This window comes from Sus scrofa, chromosome 4, assembly GCF_054392235.1.
Source record: "Sus scrofa isolate SSC_HxYL_T2T_F1_AM1 chromosome 4, Sscrofa_HxYL_maternal_Yorkshire_Landrace_v2.0, whole genome shotgun sequence".
Classification (NCBI taxonomy): Eukaryota; Metazoa; Chordata; class Mammalia; order Artiodactyla; family Suidae; genus Sus; species Sus scrofa.
In genome coordinates this window covers 135,534,763-135,558,243 of record NC_139386.1, presented here as the reverse complement: position 1 = coordinate 135,558,243, position 23,481 = coordinate 135,534,763, and the positions used below count along the sequence as shown (strand labels likewise).

The window sequence follows — 23,481 nt, the reverse complement described above, 5'->3', positions numbered from 1 at the left end:
ACACATCCTATCTAAGTGATGGGAGGCTCCCCCTGCAATCAGGCAGCGGCACACTTGGGATCCCCTTGAAATCCAGAGACTGAGAACACCAGCAGTGAGTCACACTCTTGGTCCTGCTTAAGTGCTATCACTGGGCTTATCTTGAATATGTTGCCCTTAAATACGTAGCACTCAAGATTTGTCTTTCTATCCAAAAAAACCAAAAATGCCGATGATATCTTGAAGGTTTGTTTTCAGATTAGGGATGATTCCTGTGGCATACTTAGGGCAGTAACTTAAAATATGGTGCCATTAAAACATATTTCCATGGAGTTCCCGTCGTGGTGCAGCAGAAACGAACCCGACTAGGAACCATGAGGTTGCGGGTTCAATCCTTGGCCTTGCTCAGTGGGTGAAGGATCCGGCATTGCCGTGAGCTGTGGTGTAGGTCGCAGACGCGGCTTGGATCCCACGTTGCTGTGGCTGTGAGGTAGGCTGGCGGCTGCAGCTCCGATTTGACCCCTGGCCTGAGAACCTCCACGTGCCATGGGTGCAGCCCTAAAATGACAAAAGACAAAAAAAAAAAAAAAAAATTCCAAAACAGTTGTTTTAAGAGAAGTGCTTTTTGAAAATTATTTATATGATACCTACTCTTAGCCCCAGTTCTCCAAGGGGTCCAATGGGTCCTTCTTCTCCCTTGAAAAAGATCACAACACGTCACGGCCTGGAATAAGTGTTTCGTAACGCAGATCCTTAATCTACTCTGAAATGAGAAGCACTTTCTGAGCTGTGGTTTTCTTGTACATTTAGAACCCTGTTAGCCCATAAAAACGTTTCATGTGACAATCTCACATCAACACTAGGGGATGTGTACAATCGGATTATCTTTATTCTGCAGATGATATAAGTTAAATATGGAAAACAGAGTGGTTAAGAGTGAAAGTGACTAGAGCATCACAAAAATCAGAGTTAGGAGCCACTGAGCTCACGAACTGAGGAACAGCCTTTACCTTCTCAAGTTCAGTATCTCCGACACAGAGAGGAACTTAAGTAAGTTCTGAATAGATGGAAACCAATACTCACTGGTATATTAAAAATTGCCAGTACAGGAGTTCCTGTCGTGGCTCAGTGGTTAATGAACCCAAACAGCATCCATGAGGATGTGGGTTCGATCCCTGGCCTCACTTAGTGGGTTAAGGATCTGATGTTACCATGAGCTGTGGTGTAGGTCACAAATGTGGCTTGGATCTGGTGTTGCTGTAGTTGTGGTGTAGGACAGCAGCTACAGCTCTGACTCAACCCCTAGCCTGGGAACCTCCGTATGTCATGAATGCGGCCCTAAAAAGACAAAACACAAAATAAATACATAAATAAATATAAATTACCGGTATAGAAGATGTTTCCTCTTGGCACATTTTGAAACTTAATTCATTCACTAAATATGTTTCTGAGTCTTAGTTCTGTCTTAAATGTTAGACAAAAAGGTTATCAGATCCTACCAAAATGGGGCTTAATGTCTAGAAGTTTCCTTTTTTGTCTAATTTACAGGTTCAATATTCTTGGGGTCAAACCAGGTATAATGTCATAAAATATAAAATTTTGAGCACTCTTCTAAGGATAAAACACTGTATGGTTGGAGAGAGAATAGAGGGACATAAAAAATAATTTTATAAATTATTCTCTAAGAAAATAAAAAATAAATATATGTTTGTTCTATTTATTGACATATTTTCTAAACATACTGATTTTTCACCTTTAAATAAATAGTTGATATTTACCACATCTTAACAACATCTACAGACCTCTTTAGAATCATATATTCTATTTTAGTTATTTAAAAATTTTTTTCTCAATCCATAGTTCAATGAAAATATGATTTATTGGCTTAGAAATATAAAATAGACATAAATGGTAAATATAAGTTCTAGTACATATGAGTAGTATTCTGGGCTCAGATTCTTCAGACATTCCATGGAGAGAAACCATGACATAAATCACTTAATGAATTCAGAACACTAAAATGGTTCCAAATCCCAATCCATACCTGCCAATATAAAACAGTAACTTGAAATCCTCAATGGCAAAAATTGTCCATAATAATGCAAAGTTTTCTTTGACCCAAAACTAAAGTCCCACAGAAAATAAAAAAGGAAAGTTTGAATTAAAATATCACTGAACAGATACTTATTTTCTCCATACCTGAGCTCCTTTGAGACCAGGAGGCCCAGGAGGCCCTCTATTTCCAATGTGTCCCTGTAGAAGCAATAGAAGAGCACATGATAGGACTGTTAGCTCAACTAATACCTCAATAGACATTAATCTGAGGTGTGCAATAAGCAATGTAAGAGCACATGATAGGACTGTTAGTTCAACTAATACTTCTTCAATAGATACTAATCTGAGATGTGCAAATAAGCAATATAAGAGCACACGATAGGACTGTTAGCTCAACTAATACTTCTTCAACAGGCCTTAATCTCAGATGTGCAATACTAATTGGTACTATTCATTGCTCATTAGGAAGTCACCCAAATGAGATGGGAAGACAGATAAGCAGAAAACTGCAGGCAATCCAAAAAGTTGGAAAACATACAACAAACATTTTAAAGCAACGATAATTTCGCATAATTTTCTCAGTATGTTACTCTTCGATTGGACAACTTTTCATAAAAAGAGCACCTAAATTGAAAGCAACAGGCCTCACTGTTAACCTGGTACTAGTACAATAAATAGATAACGGAATGTCTACAAAGCCTGAAAACAGATGGAGAAGATGCAGAGCGATCTGACATCTGTTGAGAGACCAGCAAAGTCTGGAACCATTAACATGAATGTTCTTCTACTTTTTTCCTCTTCTTACTCAGGGCAGGAGAAAGAGAGGACAATTTGCAGAAGAGAGTAACAATCTGAACATGGTTAGGAATTTCAAGGTTAAGAGAAATCTTTTTTCTAAATGCATGTTGTTAAAAATCAAACAGTTTCTGAATAACAATTCATCCAAGTAACTACAACAAAAATCTTCCTATTTCAGAAAACACCCTATACCATCTATTCAACATGGCAATGGTTTACTTACTCAATTCTGTTCCCCTAACTTTGCAACGTGCCGAAGTTTTAAGTAAATCTCCTTTAAGAACTACCTTTCATATTATTGCTTTAGTGAGTCTAGAAACATTAAAAGGTTTTTCATCTAATTTTTAACAGTAGCAAATAACTATGTCAAATAGAAGATTTACCCACATGACTGATTGCTAGTTTGGAACACAAGAGTGACAGACTGCATGAGAATCTTTCCTTCCTGTATATCTTGGTCTATCAATGCTATGTTATTACATAATGAGAAGTGAAAAGCTTTTGTCAGTTTATTAAGTCTCTATTATACAATCACAGGCTTATTCTGTACAGACCACTAGTCAAGAAACTGCATGAATTTAGGCAATAACACAGTTGTTTTGGGCAGCTTTCTTACTTTCCATAGGAAGAGATAGATTACTGAAATGAGTGCATGTTATTCTATGCAAGTCCAATATATGTTCATCTTTTTTCAGGCAAGAGATTTGTACCACATGTCAGGAACCCCAAATCTTGAGATACACACTGAAAAAAAAAGGGTGCTTCAAAAGGTCTGGCTTTGGAAACCCAGTGCAGCTTAAACCAGGGGAACTGGGAGGCCGTGGGTTCTGAGATGCTCCTAACGAGGGGCTTGAGCATATGGTCTCCCACTTCCCAGGATCCAGTGCGAAGGCAGCGGTTAGGGAAGTGCCTGTTCATTTACTGATGTCAAAGCAACTGCTACAGGGACAGGGACCAGTGGAGACTTTGGGGACAAAGGGGCTGGTGAGCACATTTTTGCACTCTGCCTATACCTTGCTCGCACAGGTGGGTGCACAGAGACACAGCTTCTGTAAAGCCATGGGCGTGTCCCACTCCAGGGCTTTATCACCCCTCCCTAAGGCTGTGGGCATGTCCCACCTTTCGCACTCTCCCTCTGCCTCATTACAGCCCATAGCGTAAAGCAGTACACACAGGGGTCACCACTTGATCACCTGGCCCTGGTGGCCATAGGGGCTTGTGTTCCTGGGCCTGAAGGGACTATAACAATCTGAAAGGTAGCCGTCAGCGGGTCAACACACCCAGAGCACTGCACAGACCGCAGACCACAGCACACCCTCATCTACACAGGAAAAAGCCCAGAGCCAGAGCACTGTGTAGACAGCAGACCAAAGCACACCCCCTGTCTACACAGGAAAAAGGTCCATGTGTTTGTCTTTCAGTTTCAATCCGAAGGACAGGCCTCAGGTTTGCCACACAGGGAGAGACTACAGAGGTGCCCTCAGAGAACACAGGCATTGGACTCCAGCCTTGCACCTTCCCAGGCCTCATCACCGTTCACTGGAGTCTCCAAGAAAGGAGCTCACATGCTCATCCGAGGCCCTGACTTCTGCTGGGGCCCGGGGATCATCTCCAGATCTCCTGGTCTACAGGTCAGTGTGGTTCACAACTGCTGTGGCACAGGGCTGTGTGTATTTGCATCATCTAATAGTTGCTGCCTGAGAAGCTGGTTTCCAATCAGCCTGAAGCTATGCGCTCATATGCCCCCACTGGAACACCTTCCACAGGGCCCTCAGAGGACCAAATCAGGCTACTCAGAGAGCCACAGAGGATCAAGAGACAACCAGGAGCTAGAGCAAGGCTGAGCGGTGAGGTTCATCTCCTACACACGCGCACCACTTCAGCACTGGGAGAGGCAGCTGTTCTGCCTAATACACGGAAACGAGTCAAGAAAAATGAGGAAACACAGGACTAGGTTTCAAACAAACGAACAAAAAAACAAGACAAAACCTCAGAAAAAGACCTTACAGAAATGGGGATAAATAATCTACCTGCCAAAGAGTTTGAAATAATGGTCAAAAGATGCACCAAACGTGGGAGCAGAATGAAAGAACACAGTGGAAGGGTGAGCAGAGAGACAGGAAATACAAGAATGGACTGAGTAAAAACCACAGATTTGGAAAGTGACTGAGCTGAAAAATACACTGCGGGCACTCGAGAGCAGACAAGAAGCCACAGAAGAGTGGGTCAGTGACCTGGAGGACAGGGCAATGGAATTCACCCAAGTAAAGTAGGGGGAGAAAAAACTACTTTAAAGTTAAAATAGCTTAAGGGGCCTACAAGACAACATCAAGCAGAAGAGCATTCACCTTACAGAGGGTCCCAGAAGGGGAAGAGTGAGAGAAAATGGCACAAAAACTTACTTGAAAACATAATGGCTAAAAACTTCCCTAGCCTGGGATAAATAAATAGATACTGAGGTCCGGGAAGTAAGGAGAGTTCCCAATAAGATGAATACAAACTGATCCATATCAAGACACATAAAAATTAACATGACAAAAACTAGACAAAGATAGAATGTTAAAAGCAGCAAGAGAAACAACTTTTTACATACAATGAGACTCCCATTCAACTGACTTTGCTGCAAAAACTTTGCTGCCAGAAGACAGTGGCATAATATATTCAAAGTGCTAAAAGGAAAAAAACTTCTAAACAAGAATACCCTACCCTGAAAAGTTATCATTTAGAATCAAAGGAAAAGTAAAGAGTTTTCCAGACAAGCCAAAACTAAAGGATTTCATCACCAATAAACTAGCCTTACAGAAAGTGTTATAGGGGTTTCTTCAAACTGAAAAGAAGAGGCACTATCTAACAGGACGAAGACATACAAAGTAAAAAAAAAATCTCACTGGTAAAGGCAAGTACACAGTAAAGGCAGTGGATTAACCACTTATAAAACCAGTATGAAGGTTATGAAGGTTAAAAGACAAAGGCAGTAAAATTAACAATAACTACACTAATTAGCTTAGGAATACACAAAATAAAAAAATGTAAAATAAGACATCAACAACATAAAACATAAGGGAAGAGAGTAAAAATGTAGAATTTTTTAGCATACCTTCAAACTTCAGTGATATCCCCTTAAAATAGGTGCCGCATGTAAAATCCATGGTAACCACAAAGAAAAACTCATAGTAGATGCACAAAAGATAATAAGGAAGGAATCTAAATATAACACTAAAGAAAGTCATCAAACCGCAAAGGAAGAGAGCAAGAGAAAATGAAAGGAATAGAGGAGCTCTATAAAAACAACTAGAAAAAGTGAACAAAACTATACTAAGTATATACCGATCAATAATTATTTTAAATGTAAATTGACTAAATTATCCAATCAGAAGACACACAGTGGCTGAATGGATTAAAAAACAAGGCTCATCAATATTTTGTCTAAAGAGACCTGAGATATAAGCAGATTGAAAGTGAAGGGATGGAAAAGATATTCCATGCAAATGAAACATCAATAAAGCTGGTGTAGCTATAGTTATATCAGACAAAATGGGTTTTCAGCAAAGACTGTAATAAAAGACAAAGAAGCGTATTGTATAAAGGGGTCAATCCAACAAGAGGACATTATATTTGTAAATGTTCATGCATCAACACAGGAGCTCCTAAATATATAAAGCAAGTATTAACAGACCTAAAGGGAGGAACTGAGAGCAGTAAGAGTAGGGGATATTTACACCCCACTTACATCATCCAGATAGAAAATCAACAAGGAAATAGTGCCTTCCATGACACACTGGACCAGATGTACTTAAATTCCAACGGAATTTTTTGAAGATAAATAAAAAAACCTATCATTCATATGAAACCAAAAAGGACCCTGAATAGCAAAAACAACTTTGAGAAAGAATAACCAAGCTGGAAGCCTCATGCTTCTTGACTACAGAACATATTACAAAGCTGCAATAATCTAAAACATTTGGTACTGGCAAAAAACACAGATGTAGACCAACAGAACAGAATGGACAGCCCAGAGATAAGCTGAGGCACATACCATCAAATGGTCTTTGATGAGGATGCCAAAACTAAACAGTGGAGAAAAAGGAGTCTCTTAAACAAGTCATTTTAGCAAAACTGCAAAATAATTAAATTGAACTCTTATACCATACATATGAATCAATTTAAAATATACTTACATTAATGAACAAATGGATTAAAGGTTAGTAAGCTCCTAGAAGAAAACTTAGGCAGAAAGCTCCTTGACAAAGTCTTGGTAATAATTTTTTGGATTTGACAACAAAAGCAAAAAGAGACTAAATGCTCAAACTAAGTGCTTCCATGCAGCAGAGAAAACCATCAACCTAGTGAAAAGACAACCCACAGAATATGGGGGAAATATTTTCAAACCATATATCTTATAAGAGTGTAACGTCTAAAATTTATAAGGAACTCCTCCAACCCAAGAGCAAAAAAATGTCAAATAATCCAATTAATTTGATGGGCAAAGGGCTTGCAGATATTTCTGGATATACAAATGCAATACATACACATGGCTAAGAGGCAAATGAAAAATTGTTTAACACCAGGAATCATCCGAGAATGAAAATCAAAGCCATAATGAGATAGCACCTCACACCTGTTAGGTGGTCTAAAACCAATAAACGTAACATAGCAAGTGTTAGTAAGGATGCAGGGAACCTGGAACCCTTGTGCACTGTCAGTGAAAATGTAAAATGGAGCAGCCACTATAAACACAGCATGGCCGTTCCTCCAAAAATTAAAATAGAACTACTATGTGATCCAGCCACCCACTCTTGGGTATTTATACAGAAGAAGACTTTAAAACAGGATTCAAAGAGATATTTGCACGCCCATGCTCACAATATTCACAATAGCCTACGTAGGCACTCCTCATTTTTCTGTGTTTCACAGATACTGTGCCTTTTTTTTTTTTTTTTTTTAAACAAACTGAAGCTTCACGGCAAACCTGCATTGTCAGATGATGGTGAGAATTTTTTTATTTTATTTTATTTTTTTTGTCTTTTTGCCATTTCTTGGGCTGCTCCCGTGGCACATGGAGGTTCCCAGGCTAGGGGTCTAATCGGAGCTGTAGCCACCGGCCTACGCCAGAGCCACAGCAACGCAGGATCCGAGCCGCGTCTGCAACCTACACCACAGCCCACGGCAACGCCAGATCGTTAACCCACTGAGCAAGGGCAGGGATTGAACCCGCAACCTCATGATTCTTAGTCGGATTCGTTAACCACTGCACCACGACAGGAACTCCGATGGTTAGCATTTTTAAGCAATAAAGTATTTTTAAATTAAGGTGTTTTTTTTTAGACATAATACTATTACAATCTTAACAGACTATAGATCAGTATAAATGACTTTTACATGCATTGAGAAACCAAAAAACTTGTGCGACTTGATTTTTTTGTGATATTTGCATGTTGTCTGGAACCAAACCCACAAAATCTCCAAGCCGTGCCCATAGGTGGGAACAGTCTTAACAGACACTGATGGGTTAAAAATCATGAATTTTGGACTGCTGGATAAGGGACTAGTATTATTCAGCCTTTAAAAAGAAGGAAATTCCGACACGGGCCACAATAGGGGACGATTCTTGAAGACCTTAAGCTAAGTGAAATGAGCCTGTCACAGAAACACAAATGTTGCTTGATTCTACTTATAGGAGGTGCCCAGCAGTCAACGTCATAGCAGCGGAAGAGAACGGGGGCTGCCGGGGCTGGGGAGGTGGGAACCGCAGCTGCTCTCACACGGGCCTGGAGTGTTTCAGTCACGCAAGGCGAACACTTTCTAGATACCTGCTGTTTCAAAAATGCATAAAGGAAACAATACTTACTGTACGCTTCAAAATTTGTTGAGAATAGATGTTTTGTTTACCACAATAAAACAATCTCCTCCGGGCTCATTAGCATTCAGAGTCCCAACTTTATGTCTAGGCTCGTCCCAATCTACTGACGTTTTCTCTTCTAGAGCCAAGCAGGTTTCTTCCCACACCTCCAGCTGTGAAGGGGAGTCCGGCAGCTGCCGGCACCTGCCAGCAGCCTCCACGTGGGTTCCATCATGAGCCGCTGCAGCTGCCGACCCAGCAGCGCCTGAGCGGAGCTCAGGGAGGAGACGGGGATGAAGCCCTCCGGGAAAACTGGACAAACTGCTCCGCAGATAGATACGTTCTAGGAGGAGATTTTATGTGCCTGATTCTTGCGTCTCCTCACATCTAGAAAAACACCAAAATCCTTCCTGGGGACGTGTGCTCCTCGCCACTGGCAGGGACCTTCCGGAGGCCAGCAGCGAGGGGCCCAAGTGTGTCGGCCGCAGGCACCGCCCCTCACCGGCACCACACACATCCTGCTATGTCCCCCTCCTCTTTGGGGCGGCATTTCAGAGCTGTCTGAGACTCAGCGCAGGCTGCAGCTATGTCGACCAACAAAGGATGGCACAGCCATCCGCGCTGGCAGCCGCCTCCAGGGAGAGCCCGGGGCCCTGAGGGGACCTGGGTGGAGAGGAGAACACCTGCCACCCGGCAGCCTCCTAACCGCAGCCCGGGGGGCTCAGGCTGTGAAAACCCAGGATCCTGGCCCGAGAGCCGGGGGCGTAAAGGAAGGATTTCAGGGAGCCCAGGCCCCTTCTGCTGCCACTCCCTGCCTTTTGTTGCCCAAAACTCCTATATACGCTCTTGCCCCCCTTGCCTACTGGCCTCCTCGGAGCGGTTTCTCAGGACGACCTGAGATGCTGCTGTCTCCTGGGCTTAAGTCCTAATTATACCTTGAGTAAAACTTAATTCTCAGCTTTCAGGGTGTGCATTTTTTTTAGGTTGACACAAGCTTGTGTTGATTTTGTGCCAGTTGCATAGAGTCTCTAATCCCTTGGATCTACTTGGCCAAATCCAGCTCATCCAACTCAAATCCCAACTTCTCCAGGAAGCCGCTCAGAAAAATGGCCACATAAATTATTCTCTTCTTCATAACTTATTACGTTCTGCCTAGTTTGCTTTTTAACTTTTCACATGTGGAAACCTTATGTTGCCTGTTTACAAGGTCCTAGTAAACAGAAGAGCATTTTTTTTATTATTACTATTGTCTTTTTACAGCCACATCTGCAGCATATGCAGGTTTCCAGGCTAGGGGTCGAATTGGAGCTGCAGCCGCTGGCCTACACCACAGCCACAGAAACGCCAGACCGGAGCAGCATCTGCGACCTACACCACAGCTCACGGCAACGCTGGATCCTTAACCTGCTGAGCGAGGCCGGGGATGAAACTCACATCCTCACCGACCCTGTGTCGGGTTCTCAACCCGCTGAGCCATAACGGGCACTGCCAGAAGGGCATGTTTGAATCTTGTTTTCAAGTAATTGCTTAACACAATGTTTTCCATTGTACTCACTTGATAAATATTTCTCAGCTGACTGCTGCCTGGAAAACAGAATGGTTAAAATAAGGAATCTGTGTACAAAATGTTGACTTTGGAACGTGACTCCTCAGGGCTTGGTTGAGGTGATTCCCGAGAACCGTTTAGGTTAGCAGTTCCCTCTCATCAGGTTAGCTCATCTCTATACAGATAAACATGATGTATTTTAATAAGTCACTGTAAAAACTATTTCCATGTCTTCCATAACATAACCTCCCTAAGAGGCCTTCTCTAAGAGCTCACCAGGGAAGTTATACAGCAGACAAGGACAGCCTACTTGACCATCCTCAATTCCACAGCCAAAGTAACAACATAAACCATGACGGCCTCAAATAAGTTATTCCTGTTGACGGGAGAGCAGAGACTGTTTACTGGGTGCTCCTCTCCGGTGGTGAGCAGCAAGGGATGTGGTTCTGCTGGCGCTACGGGGCACCTGACAGCAGACTGCACAGTGGGCAGCTCTCGGGAAGGCTCTGCCAAAGTACGTTCTGCAGCTCTGCGTACACATACGTACACACACAATCCCACAATCACTGGAACCGTCACGAACACAAGTTTCCAGTGTTACCGTGAGGTTTTTAGTCAACTGGCAGAAAATGGAGAGAAAATAAAAGGCTTCTTTAGAGCTGTGCCAAACTGCTCTGGAAGGAACACAGTTTGTTTGCAAATAGGGTGACCATGTATTTCAAAGAGAGGGCACAGGATTTGTCTGATGACAAATAGAAGGCAGAGGATTTGTTTGATGACAACCTGTACAGCCTCAACACAACTTTAGCAGTTCACACTGTACCCACTTTCCAAATAAGACATGTATATGAAGATAAAGGGAGTTTTAAATGCCTATGGTGTACACAACTAAAGAAACACATCACGCTATTTAATAGGGTCAGTATATTTGGCTCTGTTTTTCCCTCCTGTTTCTAGAAACAATTTCAAGGCCAATAGGAAGAATAAAGAAGAGACAAAAACAGACCCTTCTCAACCTCTAGAACATAAAATAATACTCACATCCCTTTAAAATTTCCTGGTACTTTGATTAAATCATTTTTTCTAAAACATTCTTTTAAAATACAGTGATGTGCAGAAAATCAATTAGTCTCATAAGGTCAGTGCTGATGAGGCTGCAAGGTCAGATTTATCAAAAAACTTACGTAAATAACCCACAGAGAATTACCACTCCTGGAAAGACAACTATTAATATTCATTAAACGTCTGGCTGTAAGGTCGTCTGTCCCACTTCTAACCACTGTAGTTGTAAGACTAAAGGAAGTCATGAAAGGAAGTTTTCAAGATAACGATTAAAGTCATATAAAGATAGCAATTATAATAATATTTACGAGGTCAGAAGGCTTTCTTCAGTTCTGACATTTCTCTTGACAAAACTTCAAGAAAAACAAACTTTCCAAATGGAAAAGGACTTAGAGAACTACGCTGTCCTTCATCTAGTGTGATACATACATAAAACCATGAAGTTCACGGCAGAGGGGTAAGACGGGGCGAGGAGAGGAAGAGGCACAAACTATCACACAGAAAATAAACAAGCGATGAGAATATACTGCACAACACAGAGGATACAGCCGATATTTTATAGTAACTATAAATGGAGTTACTATAAAAACGGTGAATCACTGCATACAGTTTTAACTTACAATAAATTCTTTTTTAAAAAAGTTAGGAAACCCTACAGAAGAATGAAAACATTAAGTTCAAGTATCACTTCCTCTTGAAGTAATTCCCAGTGTCTTAAGGCAGAATCTGTTGCTCGGAGTTCCCGTCGTGGCTCAGTGGTTAATGAATCCGACTAGGAACCATGAAGTTGTGGGTTCAATCCCTGGCCTTGCTCAGTGGGTTAACGATCTGGCGTTGCTGTGAGCTGTGGTGTGGGTCTCAGACACGGCTCGGATCCCGCGTTGCTGCGGCTGTGGTGTAGGCTGGCAGCTACAGCTCTGATTCGACCCCTAGCCTGGGAACCTCCATATGCTGTGGGATCGGCCCTAGAAAAGGCAAAAAGACAAAAATAAATAAAGAAACAAATAATAAAGTACTTATAATTAAAAAAAAGAATCTGTTGCTCAATTGTCTAGGCTCTCACAGCACTTCACCCCTTATCTAGAGCACTTCTTAAAACATTTTGTGATTTTTAAAACACGTTTTTTATCTCTCACTAAACTGTGCGCTCATCCAGGGGAAGAGTAACTGAGCCACAGACTCAGTTTTACCTCCAAATTTTTCTATCACTTCCCTTTAACCTGTTACCCAGCTGTACTGTATCTTTCCAGATTAGTTTTAAATACACTCCTTCAATCAGTCATCCGTTCAGGCACCATCGACTGTCCTCGTGTTAAATACTATGATTATTACTATGGTTGTTGTGATGTGTATAAAACCAATGAGTGTCTCTTCTCAGAAAGCTTTTACCTAACAGAGAGGTAAGCAATCAGCAGTTATAATATATGAAGATAAGTGCCTGGGCGCTGTTTCAGGGACACAGTGAAGAGCGGATCAGTACAAGCTTCCTGGAGACCCAGCCGGGTGGGTGTCAGCTGGACGACGACGCTGGGCACAGGGAAGTGGAGGCACCCAGACAAAAAGGGGGGCATGAGGGAGGCGCTGCAATCTGCAGCCGGACGTGGGGTCTGCTCCTCCAGCAGGTTACCCACAGTCGTGCTTCTGGAAGAACGACGGGCGCTGTGACTGAGGGTGGGTCACAGACAGCCTTGTGGGAAGGGCAGAGAGTTTCCACCTTTAACCTGGAGGCTAGGAGAGACTGGAGAGTCTGAGGACGCGGCGGGGGACAGGAGGGTGCTGCTTTACAAGCGGGACCGAGTTGCAGTGTGGACGTGGGTTTGCGGAAGTGCCAGGCTGGCGGCAGGAAGACCAGGCGAGCGCGCGAGCCCCATCCTGGTGAAGAAGGACCGGAGCCCGCGCCGGGTCCAAGAGCAAAGCGGGGAGGGGTCAAGTCTGTTCCAAGGTGACAACGGAATAAAGGCGAGGCACGTCTGGGTCAGAATTCCGGTTAGGTCACTTGGCAGTCACGTGACGGTGAGGGCCAGGTCCGCTCTGACCACTGCTCCCAAGCCAGGGGGATGAGACCTACGTCCCGAAGCTGCTGTGGGGATGGAACGAGCTTCCGCTGAACCCGAGACCAGCGGGCGGGTCTGCTCAGCTCGCCGGGGCCCTGCGCCCAGGACCCGGCAGCGGCCCAGACTTCAGGCCGTGCAGTGCCGTCTTCATCCCCAAGACTTCACGGGTTTCCAAGGCTCGTTCTAGGCCGGCCTGCCTGGCGAAGCTGGGGCACAGGCACAGCAGCAGTAAAGCACGTGAGAAGGGTTTCGGGTTCTCTGGGTCTTCTGCGCTACGTGTCAATCCCAGAACACCGCAGGCTTTCCCTATTCCAAGCACCGGATATTTTACGGGGCCTAGAGTTTCAGTGACCAGAAACGCTCATCCTAAGCGTTTTAGGGTTTTTAAATTTCTTTTTCGTCTCTTCCAAGGAATCTTTTTTCATGACTGATGTGCTTTGCAAATACTGTCACTCTAACTGCAGCCCAGACCAAACCAAGAAAATCATTTTCAATGACCTGAACTCAAGAGGTTTTATAAACATACTCCTACTAAACAAATAACACCAAAAGAACAGCCAGATATGCAAACTACTTCCTGATTGATACAAGCTGTTTTTAGAACGTACCTGAGACAGCTCAACAAAATACAGAAATGTTCTGATAGTTCTAAAATCTTTTTTTTTACCCGTTTATTGAGACTTCAGATAAGAAAACTATAGACGTAATACGTTTTTCTTTCTTTTCTTTACCTTTGATCCTTCAGGACCGTTCTGTCCAGGAACCCCGATATCTCCTGGAAAGCCCTAGGGAACATAAAAATATAGAGCATTTACCCCATAGTAAATTATTTTTAATGTATTAAGCATATGAAAATTCGCTTTGCATTTCTTGGACGTCCAGTTAAGACAATTTATTCTCCTCAAAGCTTCAATGTTAATGATTAATCATTAGGCAGTTGTCTGATATTGGAACACAAAACTTACAAAGTATACTAAACAGAGCCTACTTGGCCAATTGTTCACAAACAGTCCTCAGACTCAAGGAAAATTCTCTAATCCAGTCTAAGAGTTTTTTTAAATCTTATTCAAAACCATTCTCAACTTGAAAAAAAGCAAAGAGGCATCTAACAGGACTTTTTGGTGCCCCAGGGGCCACAGAGCCACCAAGGATTGGGGCGTCCATTTGTTAGAGTCAGCGTTTACCAGCCGTATGTTAATCTGTGGCCTCTGTCAGGGAGAGATGCGAATAACTTCCTCCGGGTGAAAAACAGTAACCCCAAAGGTTAGCGCTTAATGCGCGGGACGTCTTCTCCTAATATCCCCATGTTTAGTTGTCTGTAACTGACTCAAATGTTCTTTGGGATTTTTTTTGTTTGGTTGTTTTTTTTGGAAGCAAAGAAAGGTTTATTGCAAAGGCCAAGCAAAGCGCAAGTGGCTCATGCCCAACAGACCTGAGCTCCCAGTGGCTTTCAGGGAAGAGTTTTTAAGGCAAGATTTGGGGTGAAGGCTACAGAGTGTGTCACTTTCTTCTGATGGGCTGGTGGCGATGTAACAGGTGGTGTTTTGGGAACCTTATGCTCAGCCTGAAGCTACAACCTCCACCTGGGAGGACCCTTTGCCAGAACTCAAATGCATGACCAGGTTGTCCTGTGTGGCCACCAGAAGGAGCTCGGTCTCTGCTCCACAGCTGCCCAACTGTCGCTGAACTAAGAGCTCAATTACATCTTACCGGTGCCATCATTAATGAATGAACTGAATAAAATCTTGGACCAAACATTGACTTATATTTGTCTGAGAATCTTAATTTTATCCTTTTAAAAGTGTCCTTTAGCAGTCTAAAACAGCTGTCTCAAGAAAGATATGGACCAAAGCGTTAAAAAAAAAAAATCTGTGCTGAGAATAGGCCAAGAACGCCACTCTAACATGGTTAGCTCACATTCTTACTGAAATAACGCATCAGAATAAAATTCACCACAATAAGTTTCCACATTGCTAACCTAATAATACAGTTTTACTTGTATTCTATCACAGGTTAAGCTGCTTCCTTCTGACATGGACAAAGAAATAAGACAAATATAAGAATAATCATTTTTAAAAATAAAGAGGGCTGCAATTAAGTATGAGTATCGGCTAGAAAAGACAGCTCCGTGGAGAGGAAAATATGACAGTAATTGAAATGCCTACAAGTAAGATGGAATAGCGAGGTTGATTCTGGAATACTCATCCTAGAAAGAAATCAAAAGCAAGTGATATCAACTCATCCAGTAGGATTAGGATGGAAATGCCTTGACTCTGATTTAAAATCTGGATTCTGTGGGAAAAAATATTACGTGAGGACATTTCTGGCAAGAGAAAAGGCAGCGGTAACAGAAAGACTGGTCAAAGGATCAGCTTTCTGAAGTTTCCGATAGAAACCCACTTAGTAGACGTGTTGATTGCTTTCACGAAAGGAAAACAGGCTCACCTGTGCCTTCTCTGCCTTGAGTAATTATCCCTCATCTTTCTTCACCTGGAGTTTTAAATAGGCGACTGAATAACACATAACTTGCAAATCTTTCTTTGATTCCAAATACCCTGAATTAGGTCCCTTCTAAGACTCTCACACCATCCTAGGGTCCTACAAGATGACTTAATGCGATGTTTTGCACTGTTCCGTTTTCCTCATCAGATTTGTGAATGACTTCCAGGCAGCCTTATCTCTAATTAATCACTGTATTCCCCACACTAGTACAACAGTTGGCTCACAGTAAGTGCTAAAAATATATTTTCTTCTTGTTGAATAATGACTTGTTTGTTTCTTTGGGGAAAAAAGAAAGGACAATATAGCTGGTGGCTACTTTTGACTTCTGGGTACTGTGCCACAACTGCTGGTTCACAGCATACCCGTGGATAAACTCTGAATTCCTGTCCATTTTCCAGATGGGCTTGACACCTTGTACTAGAAAGCGAGAAAGCTGTAAAACATTATCGAATCTGGAGTCATGTTAAAAGAACTCTGGAAGCTCGAAGAGGGTCTTACCAGCCAGATACGGGACAACAGGAATTTCAATAAGGATAAAAACTGCAATGGATTGAAACATGTTGAGTATGTTTAAATTCAGGAATTAGTGGCACAACAACCAAAAAAATCATTTGCATTTAGAGGATGAAATTATTTCCCAAACCGGTAAACAAAGGTGAAGAATCAAATACTTATTCCACCTTTCTCATACATACTGTCAACACAACTAACCAAATGGAACTTAGGGGTTGTGTTCCAGCCGATAAATGAAAAAGAAACGAAAGAGCAAGGATGTCTCCATTTGTCATCCCCTGAATGACCTAATGGATGCAGACAACTGAGGAGTCACAACCTTAACTAACACCGCAGAAAGGAAATGGATACTTCTCACACTTGCGATGAAAGAACACAGTCTGCACATGCGCCCCACCACTTAGTTTGTAACCAGGAATTTGCGCCTTGGACCCTCTTCATCCGGTTCAGCCACGCTCTCCACCCTGACTCCTGGACTCTGACAACCAATCCCTTCTCTGTACCTCTAAGTTCTGTTTTTGTTTAGATTCTACATAAAGTGAGATCATGCAGTGTTTGTCCTTCTGCATCTGACTTATCTCCCTGACAGCTAATGCACTCATGATGCAACTAGGATTTCCTTCTTTTTTAAGGCTGGATAGTATCTAATCAGTGTTTTTTGTTTGCTACTGAGTTTCATGAGCTCTCTATATCTTTTGGATATTAGCCCCTCATCAGATACATGATCTGCAAATATTTTTTCCCATTTGCTAAGTTGCTTTTTCACTTCACTGATGGTTGCTTTTGATGTGCAGAAGCTTTTAGTTTGATGTAGTCCTACTTGCTTATTTTAAATTTTTTTGCCTATGCTTTTGATGTCACATCCAAAAATATCATCACCAAGACTAAAGTCAAGGAGATTTTTGCCTATGCTTTCTTCTATGTGTTTTATGGGTGTAGGTTATACATTCAAGTTTTGTTTTTTTTTTTTTGTCTTTTTTGCTATTTCTTTGGGCCGCTCCCATGGCATATGGAGGTTCCCAGGCTAGGGGTCGAATCGGAGCTGTAGCCACTGGCCTACGCCAGAGCCACAGCAATGCGGGATCCGAGCCATGTCTGCAACCTACACCACAGCTCACGGCAACGCCGGATCGTTAACCCACTGAGCAAGGGCAGGGACCGAACCCGCAACCTCATGGTTCCTAGTCGGATTCGTTAACCACTGCGCCACGACAGGAACTCCACATTCAAGTTTTTAATCCATTTTGGGTTGATTTTTGTGTATGGTATAACAGAGGGGTCCAATCTTATTTTTTTCTTTTGCACATGGCTGTCCAATTTTTCCCGAACCACCTATCAAAGAGACTGGCCTTTTCCCATCCTATATTCTTGATTTCTCCGTCATAGGTTAATCAATCATATATGCATAGGTTTATTTCTGGTCACATTTTCTTTCTATTCTATTCCACTAATCTAAGTGTCTGTTTTCATGCCAATATCATACTGTTTTGATTACTATAGCTTTGCAGTATATTTTGAAATTAGCAAGCGTGATGCCTTCAGCTTTATTCTTCTTTTTCAAGGTTGCTTTGGCTATTTGGGGTCATTTGTGCTTCCATATCAATTTTAGGATTGTGTGTTCTATTTTTGTGAAAAAATGCTATTGGAGTTTTGATAAGGATTGCACTGAATCTGTAGATTGCTTTGGATAGTACGGACCTTTTTACAGTATTAATTCTTCAAATTGGTGAGCATGGATTATCTTTCCATTTATCTTTGTCTCCTTCAATTTCTTTCATCAATGTCTTAAAGTTTTCAGTACATAGGTCTTTCGTCCCCTTGGTTAAATTTAATCCTAGGTATTTTCTGGATGCAATTAAAAATGGGATTGTTTTCTTAAGTTCTCTTTATGATAGTTCATTATTAGTACAGAGAAACAACTAATTTTTTGTATACTGACTTTTCTACCCTGCATCTGGTGCAATCTTAATAGAAATAGTCTAATCACTATTTTTAATCAAGAAGTAGAAAACTCAAGTAGCTTTAAAAATCAGTAAAAATGTGTCTTCTATTTGTGGACTCCTCACATTTGTTTATTGCACTAAGAAGAGTGACTCAGCATTCTCGCCACTAAAAACACTGTCATTCTCTAATCACTAAAAGCTGGAGACTAATGCACGGGCACTTTGTAAAGCAAAACCTGAGAACCAAAGCACTAGCAGATTCTATTTGTTTCCTGAGAAATCATGAAAGTAAAATACTGTCACTCTGACTCTGTCAGTATTCGGAAGTTTGGAAGCTAGAGGATAAATATGTGGTATTCTATGGTACACAGCAAGCACTTCAGCACTTCTTCAAGAAGAGTGGTTGTTTTCTTTTGAAATATATAGCCCTTCCAATTAAAAAAATATATAAAATGATAAACAGATAAACAGTCCACAAACAGGAGTTCCCCTGTGGAACCAGACGAGGATCTGGTATTATCACTGCAGTGGCTCAGGTCACTACTATAGCATGGGTTTGATTCTTGGCCCAGGAACTTCCATACGCTGTGGGCGTGGCCAAAAAAAATCCACAAATAAAATAAATACTGTTATTATAGATGAGTGACATTTTGGCCATTTAGGCCAAAGTTTTTCATTGATTTTTATATACAGTGTTCATTAGAGACACAAAAATAGAGTACAGTTTGGCTTAAATTTAGTTTTTGAGTATAAGCCTGAAAAAAGTAGAGATTGAGAAAAGACAAAATTAATGAACCATTTAAGCTAGGACAACATATAACTTCCTAGAGGGCAAAGTTATACAAAGCCTCACCTGGTGCTGGGCTACGCATTCAGTAAGCATATGATGGCCTGAACTGATGACCAAATTAAAAACAAATTGTATTTGAATAATTAATTTTCAATTAGGCAGTTTCCAAAGCTACCCTTTGTCTGAAAAAGCAAACAACCCCCCCTCCAAAGAGAAACCCCAGTATAGCCTCTATAGATAGGATTGGAATTTTACATATGCAAATAAGAAGGAATGCATCCAGAGGGAGAGAGGGTCTGTAAGGGGAGAACTGGGTTTGGGACATGGATCCAAACAACAGTCATGAGATTTTGGTCTTTAGCATTTACGGAGCTACGTGCCATGTCAGGAATATAGTGAGTCCAAGTAGGAAAGCCATAAAAGAAGATTAAAATGACCTTTCTGAGTGAAAATAATCCATCCAAAAGTTAATGCCAAAAAAAATATTTGGAAGGACAAAAGTAATAAATTCACTTTCCTAGTAAACTATAGAAACTAAACTTTAGCACAGGGAAGTGTGCAATTGCAAATTAACCAACTATCATGTCTTCTGAGAAAACCACAAGCAGAAAATATGAGCTTCTGGAAAAACAAATGCAGAATAAAGAATTCATCTAAGTATCTGGCTCTTCTTCTCTTTTGTTATTTTTAGATCTAAAAAGCCATCAAAACCAGATTTTTTTCATTATGATCTCGTTGTAAATCTTGGCGAATGATTATTGCTATTCATATATTTTCCCTTTTGTAACTCTTTATGTTTAAGCAGTAAATATAGCACAGCTGAACTCTAAATTCCATTTAAATGTAACATCCTAAAATCTCAGCAGAGAAAATCCACAGACAATAAAATTCCTTATGACGAATTCCTCTCTTCTAAGTAAAACTGCTTGAATAGTCTCCATGAATGTTAGAAGCCAAAAACCCACTAAGTCACCTGCAGAGCCTGCTTTCATTCTACTGAAGTCCACAAGAAACATTTTACGAAAAATCATTTTTAAGTAAGCAGTTTTGACCGCTATTTGATGCTTAAGTTTGATAAAACGCAGATGGGTGGCACAGTGCAGAAGGAAAGAACACAAGGTCAGAAAGGAGAGACTGCAAAGGTGAACAAAGAAATCTGAGGGTTTGATGGATGCGTTCACTATTTTGATTTTGGCGATTGCTTCAAAAATACCACATATGTCAAAAATCATCAAGTTGTACAATTTAAATACATGCAGTTTATTATACATACATTATACTTTAACAAAACGGTAAAACAAAAAGGTAATTGCTATTGGATGTTTTGGATAACCGCTGGCCTCTTAGGTACACAACAGTCGGTAACCACTGGAAGAACCTTGGAACCCCTGTCCCCAGATAAAACTCAGTGAAACTCAGATTTCATACTGTTTTGGAAATAATAACACGACTGTGACTTGATGCATACCTTTATATAAGCATCTTCTTAGGTGCTCAACGTCTATATATTTGACTCATTTAGAATTCTTATGAGCATCTCAATTAAAGAACATCTAGGCATTCATTCAAGGCGTAGTTACTCTGTGTCAGGCATTGTTCTTGGTACTGAACATAACTCTACAGAATGAAGACAGACCCTGGTTTCATAGAACGTCTATTCTGGACAGTCCTGAGCTCAGATTCTCCTCCTTTCAGTGTGTGTAAGTTTGTGGGAGAGGGAAGTTAGGTGATTTAAAAAGCCGATTTATATTGTTACAAGGAAGTGGCATATAGCAATTGCCTATTTTTATTCTAAATAAACCCCCCATGGGCAGGGCCACTCTATGTTGTTTCTCATTCCCTCTTTTTCCAAATGGAATGAATATCCTGGCTCTCTTGTTTTCCTTCCAAAATCACACACTCATTAGTTGAGATGCAGACCTGTATCTGGGCCTCCCTGGGGAGGCACCTAACCCCAAAACCTAGCCTTGGAGCTGCAAGTAATAACTGACCAGTACCCTGGCTTATCTTCCTTTGGAGAAGGGAGAGCACGTGGTATTCCCAGCGGTGTGGGCGGCCGCACTGTGTTATTAAAGGCATTTTAAAGACTGTGTAAGTGGAAGAAGGGTCCATACAGACGATGGGCCCCGACGAGGTGAAGGGAGGAGGAACTCTTTTCGTCTGTTCGCCGTCTCCTTGGGAGGCACCTCTCTTCCCAACCTGCAGGCGTGAGCTTCGGGTCTGCTGCCCAGTGTCTGGGGCTGGGAAAGTGACCTGAAGCCGGCCAGTAACCGTATTCCTGTCCGGGGGCTACTGTGACTGATTTAAAGGTGACCACAAATTCCGAGTCAGATTGGCTGGAGTCCGCCTCAGCATCTCTGCTGGAGCGGTCAGGAAAGAGGAGCGGTCCCGCTTTGCTGAGGCCGCCATCACTCTGAGAGCAATATTAGCCTAGAGTCGCCAAGAGCCACCTTTTCCACCACGTGACGGGAATGGCTGAGAAGGGCGAGGAGATGAGAGCGTCTTGATTCAATTCATTCAGCTCCTGTATCGAGCCAAACCTCTAGGCGCCTGCACTGGTGGACTTCACGACCACATTAGCCAGTCCTGATTTTGTGGCTGAAAACGCAGTTAGGTTTGTCACTTTTAATGGAGACAGATGTGACTAAACGCTGAACTACCTGCTGTCCTCTAAATCCACCTGCCTCCTCACAGGTCTGCTCAGGACTGCCCCGCCCCCTGTTTGCACTGGCTAGGCCCCTACTACTCCGTCGTCTTTTCTCCAGGAGCCCTGCTTCTCAGAAGCCCTTCTGAACTCCCTGCCCCGGTCCTTCAGACGCACCGTTACCAACTCCAGGGTGTCTTGATCTGGGAAGCCTCTCATGCTTTGCTGTAGTCAAAACCTTGGCTGGTTCCTGTCCCCTCCACAGAACTCTGCTCACGCGGCTGCGCTTCCCTATTCCAGCACAATCCAAGCTCATCGAGAAGGTCAATGTTCCGAGCTCATCTTTACCCTCCAGCGCTTGACATGCTGCGGGAGACAACTGTCCACAGGCTCTGGAATTTCTGAGGGCCTTCTCATTCCTCGCTTCCACCTCTTTTCAGGGAATTTTCTACAGTGAAGACGGAGAAAGTGTCTCCCCTACTGCGAGAGGCAGAAACACTCACTGTCCTCATAATGCTTTTTCTCAAACCCATTCTTTTCTAGAGCCTCCCCAGCACCCGACGAGAAGTGCAGCTCAGTGAGTCAGTGCACAAATGGTGATGCTCCGGAAACTGCTATTGCTGAGAGTCATAAACTACCTTTTGTCTCCGTCCCGGGAGTCCTCTGTCTTCTACGAGAATTGGTGAAACTGTCAGGCTAACTTGTTGGCTTGCAAATTGGATAAAATTTCAGATCCTTCAGAGTCCGTCTCAGTTCAGGGGATAAGGATGGGATTCTGATGGAGACATAGCTTCTGGACGAGGAAGTATGAGGGCTTCACTAGATGGCAACAGATGTGAGGAGAGTTCAAGGGAACAGGCAGGAAACACGGCCACGTGGTAGAGCCCCCACTGCACTGCCTGCTGGGAGAGAGGGCTGCAGACCAAGTGCTGGGACCGAGAAGGATCTTCCAAGGCAACTGCCCTCGTTGTTGCCAACTCTCCTCTGGGTTGAAAGATCTCCTCACCAATCTGGGAGCGGCCTCGGGTCTACCTCACTGTAAGCACAGTACTAAGCGCTCTCAGTCACAGCCACTGGCAGCACTAAGGGTCATCCTGGTTTAGCAGAAAATGCCATCACTTTTCAGATAACATTTCTGGAGACGACCACCTATACTGAGCATGAAAGGAGAGAAATTTGTGATCACTATGAACAGAAATCAGGCAGATCAATAAAACGTGGGCTGATTTACCTGGGGGAGGAGGGAAGAACCCACGTTTTTCCACAATACAAAATCAGGCCTGTCTATGCAGCCACGGAAGCCTCCGTCTCTGACACAGTTTGGAGTAAAAGGCCTTGTCCATTCAGCACCAACCTACTTTGACAAGCTTACCTGTCGCTCTGGACCAGCACGAGGAGTCCCCGTCAGGCCCAACCAGCCTCATTCACTGCCTGCAGCTCCGCACGCACAGGACCCACCTGCACGGCCAGTGCTGCTCGTGTGTCCACCGGCTGCCCTGCCCTCCCCTTTTCCTGCCCTTGATCCATCAACAGTAGTTTTTTTGTTTTTTTGTCCCATCAACAGTTTAATTCATCCTTCATCTTTTCCGCGACCCCTTCCCTAATCCTTCTATCTCACCTTAACCTCTCCGCTAACACTGAGCTATAGTAACCACTTACTTAATTCTGCTGTGACCGTTATACCTAAAACTACATGTACATACCTCGTCTTTCCCGAGGAGGCTGTAAACTTCCCTCAAATAAGGACAATACAATC

At 42.5% G+C, this 23,481-nt stretch overlaps 1 protein-coding gene across 38 annotated transcripts in view; it reads right to left on the bottom strand.

The window, feature by feature from the left end:
- Positions 1-23,481, bottom strand: part of COL24A1 (collagen type XXIV alpha 1 chain) — a 330,869-nt gene that overhangs the window by 199,626 nt on the left and 107,762 nt on the right. For 36 of the 38 annotated variants that reach the window (XR_014844919.1, XR_014844921.1, XM_085024166.1 and 33 more), the window contains 3 exons: positions 14,065-14,118; positions 2,179-2,232; positions 631-675 (listed from right to left, as the gene is read on the bottom strand). Coding sequence is in view for 26 of the 38 variants with exons in the window: in XM_085024166.1 (XP_084880292.1) it covers positions 631-675; positions 2,179-2,232; positions 14,065-14,118 (153 nt within the window). In the remaining 12 variants the exon portion in view is untranslated. Of the gene's footprint in view, positions 1-630; positions 676-2,178; positions 2,233-8,680; positions 9,423-14,064; positions 14,119-23,481 lie in introns of those variants that run through there. The other 2 variants (XM_085024195.1, XM_085024199.1) reach the window with 1 other exon arrangement.